This window comes from Camelina sativa, chromosome 19 (assembly GCF_000633955.1).
Source record: "Camelina sativa cultivar DH55 chromosome 19, Cs, whole genome shotgun sequence".
Classification (NCBI taxonomy): Eukaryota; Viridiplantae; Streptophyta; class Magnoliopsida; order Brassicales; family Brassicaceae; genus Camelina; species Camelina sativa.
The window spans coordinates 1425576-1434023 of NC_025703.1; the positions used below are offsets into that span (position 1 = coordinate 1425576).

General features: G+C 33.4%; 1 protein-coding gene across 1 annotated transcript; it reads right to left on the minus strand.

Annotated features, from left to right (window-relative positions):
* Nucleotides 9-1597, minus strand: LOC104764042 (NAC transcription factor 29-like). Its single transcript, XM_010487476.1, has 3 exons — nt 1302-1597; nt 858-1207; nt 9-676 (listed from the first exon to the last, which is right to left on the minus strand). The coding sequence occupies exons 1-3, from the start codon at nt 1468-1470 to the stop codon at nt 128-130; spliced, it is 1068 nt and encodes a 355-aa protein (XP_010485778.1). The 5' UTR covers nt 1471-1597; the 3' UTR covers nt 9-127.

The following is an 8448-nucleotide window of genomic DNA, read 5'->3' on the forward strand; positions in this document are numbered from 1 at the left end:
TTCCCCCCCCCCCCCACAATAGTTTGGTAAATTTCTAAACATATATAGACTCCTATGATTTTTTTGCAATCATTTATATATCGAACGGTCCCTAATCCGTCATTAGGTTTTCAAATTAAAATCCTCTCTAGCGGCCGTGATAATGACTGTGAGAACTCATCAAGAGTTCCTGATTCAGGAAACTAGACTGTGGAATCATACTATGATCCAGTTGATCTATACTATTATTGTAATTATAGTAGTTCATCATCTTCTTAGAAGTGTTCATCGTTTCTTCCGCAAAATCCAGTCTCTCTCTTTTGCTTCCGATCCCGCTTGTATCTGAAGTAGGAGAGCTCAGCTGTGGTAACTTTTGATCCAAGTAATGGTTTCCGTAGATGTCAGGATTAGAGAAATTACTGACCATGAAAGAAAAATCTGATTCGGTACGAATTTCAGGGGTTTCGTTTAGAAAATTTGTGAGGAACGTAAAATCTGTAGCGTCTAGTAAGTTAGAGAAAGAAGACTTCTGACGTTTAAGGGGTTGTTGTTCGTTTTGCAAAAAGGTTCCGCGGTCTACGAATGGTTCGTTTTCAATTTCCTCTTGTTCTTGATTGCTTGTGACTGATGCAACATCAGGTGATGACACTGAAGAGTGTGATTTCTTGTATATCCGGCAAAGAACCCAATCATCCAGCTGCAGGAAACAAGGATATATAAACTTCATTAGAGAGTATTGGGGTAAAAATAATAAAACAATCAAATTGAAACAACAAAGAGACAAAACAATGGTTAAATCAATATATTCCGGTTTATGCATTCCGGTTAAAATAGTTGGCGATACCAAAAAAAGAAAAAAACTTTAGCAAAAAACTTACCCTCATCGAATATTCTTTAGATTTTAAATTTCTATCTCCCAAATTATTGACTTGGCTACTAGAGGAGTTGATGATTCTTTTGGGGGATAAAGATTCGGCAAGACGATACTCATGCATGATCCAGTTGGTTTTAACACCTTTTGGAGGCTTTCCTCTATAAAACACAAGAGCTTTTTTTATACCAATGTTTTCATGAGATCCTTGACCATTTGATACCGCGATTAGTTTATCCGTTCCGGTTGCTTTCCAATAGCCAGACGCAGCCGCTCTGTTTGGTCTTGCTCCGTTAGGATATTTCCTATCCCTCGGACTGAAAAAATACCATTCTTTCTCTCCAAACGGAGCCTTAGCTGATACAAATCAAACAACATGTTAATTATAACACTAAATACAAAATATAAAATGAAATACACGTAGACAAAAAGAAGAGTGTATATATAATACCTGGTAAGTCCCATGGATCGGATTTGTAAATATCGACATCGGCGATGATGGAAAGTGGAACCGGGGAAGAGGAGACTTTCTTCCTTAGGTAATGGAGAATGAGTTCTTCATCTGTTGGATGAAATCGAAAGCCGGGTGGTAAGCTCGATCTTGGATCCTTGCTTATCATTGTTTCTTTGAGTGATAATTTAAAAATCTTATATGAATAGAAAAATCTTGATCGATAAGTAAGAAAAACAAAGGAGAAAGATTGTTTTTTTTTTTGGGTGAGGACCAAAGAGAAAAAAAGGAACTGAGCAAAGATTGAAATTTTTCGTAGAGCAGGTTGCGATGGCAATTTATGGTGTGTAGATTTTTGTCGTGTAGTACTTGTTTGTATTTAAAAAAAATGAGACTAAAAATTTGAATGAAAATACAGAATATTAATTTCTGTAAAGTAAACCGAGAGAAAAAAAAAATCTGAAATTAATGTGAAAATAGTCGAAAAAGTTAAATAAAATCAGTTAGGATTGATTTCTTTAACTAAATAAAATATAGATTTTTTAATTTTTAGAACTTTATGGAGAGAAACTAACAAATGTATAACGTCATAGATATCGAACTCAAGCATGTTTTACGAACAGAAGAAACTGGATAAATACTAATATTTTACTTAAAATTTTGGTCGTTTGTACACGTAGTCTAAATCTTCTCCTAAATATATTAAATGTATCATATATTCATATCTGTCTAATTAGATGTAAAGACTTGATTATTTATACATTTAAAATAAAAATTGCTAACAATGAATTCAAATTGGATTTTTTTACGGATTGAATCCGAAAATTTGAGTGCATATTTTTCGTATAATTATGAGAAATGGTCCCCAGTCTTTCCAACAAAATAAGCTAATTAGTATGAACACAAAAGTTCCGTTTTTAAATAGTTAAAATAATTATGGAATTGTTTATTCGTGTCATTTGTATTGAGTGTGAATAATTGAACAAGTTTTGTTAGAGAAGTGGACCCAAATGAGACAGCTGTGTCCTCTGGGATGACATCTGATTGGTTACTTTTACTTTTGTCCTAACCATATCCACGTAAGCCCAGATGCGGCTGATGACGCAAGCATCATACACTAGTCTTCTAGTTAATACTTAATAGAATCCTTTTCTCAGAGTTAAAACAAATAATTTGTAATGAACAAATTATAATGAACGTATTGCATATTGATATACTTGTATAGTTTGTACAATCTGTAGAATAAGATCGTGAGACTGTAAATATCACTTCCTTTGAATTATGCATCTTTAGTTTTAGTAAATAAATTAGTATCGATAAAACAATAAAACCATAACTTTTCTTTTTTTTTGGACAAACAGTAAAACTATAACGTATTAAGTGCGATGCTGGTTGCTTTCTCTGATAGTCTGATTCATGAATTTTTCCAGTTTTGTTAGGTTAATTGAATTTTCCCTATTTTCCTAACATAGATAGCAATTACATGATTCATAAATGGTGAAATTAGGTAGTATCTACAAAAATAGAAATCAAACATATGAAAGAGATTTTCTTCTTCCCTCAAATATATAAACTAAATGGATAAGAACAGCTTTAAGATGAAAACAACCTTTACACAATTCTCTTTCTTTCTTTCTTCATATGAATTCATCATCGTTGGCTTAAAAACATACAACGTTCTGCAGACGTTCAATAATTATGTAACTAAAACTACCTAAAAAAGAAAAGAAAAAAATGCATTGAATTGCGGATGTACAATTCTTATAAAGTTGGAATGATAAAATAAACAACCCGGTCGAGATGTGATTGGATTAAATGAGATAAGAACTAACACAAAACGTTCCACTGATAAAAACAAACGTAATCTTTGACCAGTACCACTCTCTATACCATGTGTAAAGGCTACAACAGTTCGATAATTTGTTGACAAAGAAGAAAGACCAATAATGCTGATTTAGTGTTATAAAACGTACGTGTTTTGTCTAATGAAGCAAGTATTAAACTAATCTTAATTTTGATATGTTTCTTGGTGGGATGCAAAACAAGTTTTAAACATTGTTTCTTAGAAAAGAGCAAACGTGGAATCATAAACACCCACATGATCTATTTTACGTTTTTCTTTAACACGTACTTAGTACTTAGTTAATTATTTGAATTATGTTATTAAACATACATAATTCAGATAAAGCTCTTTTTTTCAAAGATAGTGACATGCCACATTGGCATTCACACACACACGCAAACCACACGCTAAGCCAAATGCCCTCCAAAATACCCTTGATTTTGATTTTTCAAATTTTAAATACGTGGCAGTTATTTTTTTTTCCAGCTAATTTATATTTCGGTATAATAGTGCGCAATCAATTAAACCAATAATAATTGAACCTTAGTTCACCGTATATATAAAGATACTTCATATATAAAGCTTTTTCTTTTCAGAAGAAAAATAAAGTGGCTGTCAATTACTATAATTTACCTGAATAACTTGGGGTGGTTCATAACTATCTCAATAGATAACATTAAGCTAGCTTTTGAAAACATGAATAGATAATTTGACACCAGTAGTTAGGCGTTTAGCAATCTAGCATTATAATACTTCCTCTGTTCTTAATAATTTGATGTTTTAGAGATTTTTTTTATCTCTCAAAAATTGATTTTGTAAATATTTTTAATACTAGAAAAATAGGAAAGTGGAAAAGTAAAGAAAATGTCAGAAAAAAATAATCATCACATATACATAAGATGACTATAAAAAAAATCATCAAAAAAAGTAAATAATAAATTAATCTTTATCTTAATATGTGTGAAAAATCATAAACATCAAATTATTAGGGACAGAAAGAGTATAAGATAATATTTAAAAGTAATATAGAAATAAGTCTACCTACTCACTATCAATTGATTTTATGTAAGTTGAAAGTCTATAAAATATATCATCGTATAATGGGGTATATATTTAAATAAAAAATATTTTGATAAAGATATAAGCAAGGCACTTGTAAGAGAAACCTATTACGGAAAAAAAAAGTAATTGTAATGTACATGTTACGCGCAAGCCTTTGCCTCTTGGACGGTTCTGGTTAGGTAACAAGTCTTTCAAAAACAGTATCAATTATAGAATGATTCACAATTAATTGATCAAATGTGACTTTTTTGTTTGTTTGGTTTGTATGAAATGAAGTTTGTCATACGCTAGTAGTAATGTAGTTAAACAAAAATTTCAAAGTTACTAATAAAACCCAAAAGTCTCCCTCATATTATTAGTCAGAGGTTTTTCAGGTCTCACGGAAATCTCCCTGTTGGAAATCAAAGCCCTTTAGCCCTTGTCAAGCCTCTACTTCGTTTTTGAAGTGTCTTCCACAAGTCTTTCATAAACAGCATCAATTTTCAAACACTTTGCAATAAATTGATCAAATGTGACTTTTTGTTTGGTTTGTATGAAATGGAGTTTTTTCTTAGGCTAGTAGTAATGTAGTTAAACAAAAATTTCAAAGTTACTAATAAACCCCAAAAGTCTCCCTCATATACATATAGTATTAAAATATTTAAAACCCACCAATTAAAACATCGTAGTAAATTAAGAAGCACGGAAAATTATATAGTCAACGTGCCAGCAACCACACGTGTGACTTTTGATTTGTCTATATGTCAACAATTTTACACCTAGCTAGAATTTATAGGTGAGCATGTTAATTTTAATACGCTTATAATCGTTGTCGAATAGGAAAATCATACTGTATGGATAGTTTGAATAACTTGAAAAAATATATAACTATGTTAAACGTTAATGCTACAATGACGAATAGTGCTGATTTGAAAAGAAAAAAATATATATACACCAGACGAGTTATTTGAATATAGACCAGCACATATACATATACGCCGCTCAATATTAATTATAGAACATTTAATATTGTTCGGATGTTCAAGAAGTTCTCTCTGTCAACATTCGAACTTATTTAATGATATATTTTGCATGTATTATATTTTTTTTCCTATATTCTTGTTTGGTAAGAAGTTGAATAAGCTAATAAAATAAATTTGATAAATCAAATATCAATTGACAAGATGTATATATATTATGAGTATTTGAATTGGTCGAGAACTCTATACTACGAAATCTGAATGCTTGCACCAAGATGAAAAGAAATAGAGGGGAATAGACGTGATAAATGAAACAAATACGAGTGTGCGTATAGATGACTTGTTATAAAGTCTAAGCTGTATAAGGAATATAATAAGGAGAAGTAGAGACGGTTGTAGAAAATTTGGAAAACGCCAAAACCTAAAGAAACTTGATAATAAGACAAACCGTAAAAGATATAGCATATGCCAAAAGAATGAAGTAAGTCCACACTCCTGATAAAAAAATGTTTGATATTATCCACTTGAATGTAACTGTTTTTTTTTTTAATTGAAAAACAGAACATGATACAGAATGATATATGGATAAATGTCATTGCATGATTTATCAAATTTGGTTCGTACCTAGCTAGATATGTAATGGGTTCAAATCTACGATCGACGATTAATGATTTGTAATGTTCTTTCTCTCATTTTACACATATTAAATTCTACTAAATTTCTTGATATTTCTCTTAATTGACATCCTTTTCTTCCTTTTTTCCCTTAAGTCTCTTTATATTTTTGAGGTAGCTTTTTTTTTGGTTTCTGGAATGATGGGTACTAACTTAGCTCAATAGTGGGTCTCTTTACGTAATTCAGGAATGGTATTTTGTACTTTTAGCACTTATTTCCTCCTCTTTCTCTATCTTTCTCTGCTTTATAAAGATAAAGATATGAAATATTATACACATAAATATGGGGTATGGATCCTTCTATTAAGAAAATATCTAGCAAAATGATAGATTTTTGTTCATCTCCTCATCAATAAGTGTGGTCTTGGTGTGGCTAGATACAATGAACGCTTACTTGTTCTACTCAAATTTGAATACCCACTTGTCAAGCTTGCAACTACTCACCAATCAACATCTTCTACTTTAAACTTCTCCAAGACAAATATTGTTTCTTTTTCTCTACCCTAAGTTTTACATGTATATTAAAGAAAAGAGAAACCTCTTTGACATGTTATAATTGGCCATGCACAGTCTACAATGGATATGTTGAAATAATCGAACCTTCGATATGCAAGCTAATTAATAAGCTGTGCAATCAAATCTGTTTAATTCCGTGTGTTAGAAGCAAATATCCGATTGAAGTTTACATGAATGTTATATTATTTATAATAAATATTGTTAATGACTTTAATGTGTAACATTGGTCTTCAAAGTCAAGTTGGTGACATGAGATTAGAATGGGTGGGCGTGTAAACGGTCATAAATCAAAAGTAGTTCAGTTTATATGATGACAAGGCAACTCATCGAACTAACGTATAAGTTCCAATCTATTATAATACCTTTGACTGGTCAATGCCAATCTCCAAGTCTTTATGCACACACACTTATCTTCGACGTTTTCTTTCTTTTCTTTTGATCGACAAAAATAGTTTCCAACATAGAACTCAAGGGAAAACATATTCGCCTACATTGGGAATTTATCGGGATTTTTTGATATAGACTACACATGGGGGATGTGTCTTCGTTCTCATAATCTTTTTTCTCTCCCAGACACGATAATCGAAGACCTCGCACAACAACTCTTCTCCTCTGACGCCAGTAAAGGAAATCTTTGCCGGCGTCGGAACTTAACCCGAATCTCTAATCCTTGTTCTCGCTCTCGTAGTCTAAGCTTTCTTTTCGTCTTTTTAAACTTTTATTCCCCTTTTATCTCTTTTTAACTCTCCCCACCAACATGCATTCAATAGTCAATCTACAACCCAAAGAGAGCAGATGCTGGTCGGAGTTCTCCAACTCCTTACCGCTGTAAAAATCGTCCTCGGAGATGCTATATGAAACCCCAATTCCTGTCAGATCTGGTTTTCTGAGCCACCAAGAGAAGCTTTCAAACCAGGTTATTTCGATGGCAGAAACAGATCCTCATCCATCAGATGCGCCTTGCCTGGTGGAGACGTCGATGGCGCACGACGACTTCCTCTTGTTAGTATCGTTTTCCTGTACCGGAGATTTCAAGCTCCCAGGGTTCTTTTCAAAAGCCTCAAGCCCCGATTCAACCCTCCAACCACCTTCCCTCCCTTCATCGGAGATGTTCAAGCCCCTGAATCAGACATCCGCTCAACCCGGCCACTGCGTGAACCCTACTCTGCCCCCGACTGCGAAACTAGGTTTTCAGCTGTTGGGCCCAATTTTCCTCGGCCCGTTAAGGTTCTTAAGCCCGTTACCAAAAGATTATCTTCTTCGATCCTCCCCTGTGTTTATCCAGGTTTGAGCGGAACTCAAATCCCTTCCACTCTAGTCAATATGTGTGTAGATTTATGGAACCTTTTGTTCGAAAACTGCATTTGGAAAGTAAACCACCATTATTGCTAGCTTGGTTAGGGATTGTTGTAGGAAACCTGTTTTTAGATCGAATTATTGATTCTGCTCTTGAAGAAAGCATGAATGAACTCGGCATTATGATCCAGACCATATGGCGCTGTGATTACCGATGTATCTTCAGGCCCCCTTCTTCACCATCCCATATGCTTATAGAGACCTTTAATCTGCAATTTATCAACTTATTGAAGTATCCCCCTAAAAACCTGAAGTTTAGTGGCATTATGACCCCATCTCAATGGAGTGGGAGTTACCACTCAAGCTATCAGAGTTCTTCACTGAAGCATATCACCATCATTACCACCTGGGCTACAACCCACCGAATCCTTGCCAAGGCATTGCTCCTGCTTCTGCCCCTCTCCTCGAAGAGCTATTTGGCCCTGATTCACCTTTCAACGTCACAAAGTCGTATGACCGTGACTACTTTGTCAGCTATCGGATTCTTCGATGTTGATCAATCTTGCAACCATGACCTCACATGTCTCAGCTTGGTTCTTAGCGACTGCCTCATAGTTCCCTTGGATTATTGTTTGATGCTCTTTATCTTCTTGTTTATGACTTTGGAGAAAGTATACCTTTGTAACCTTATTTACCCTTTGAACTCTGGAATTTCAATTCCTTTCATTTGTATTGTTTCTATTTGAATGAATGGAAATGTATCTTTGTCCTAAAAAAAAAAAAAAAAAAAAAAAAAA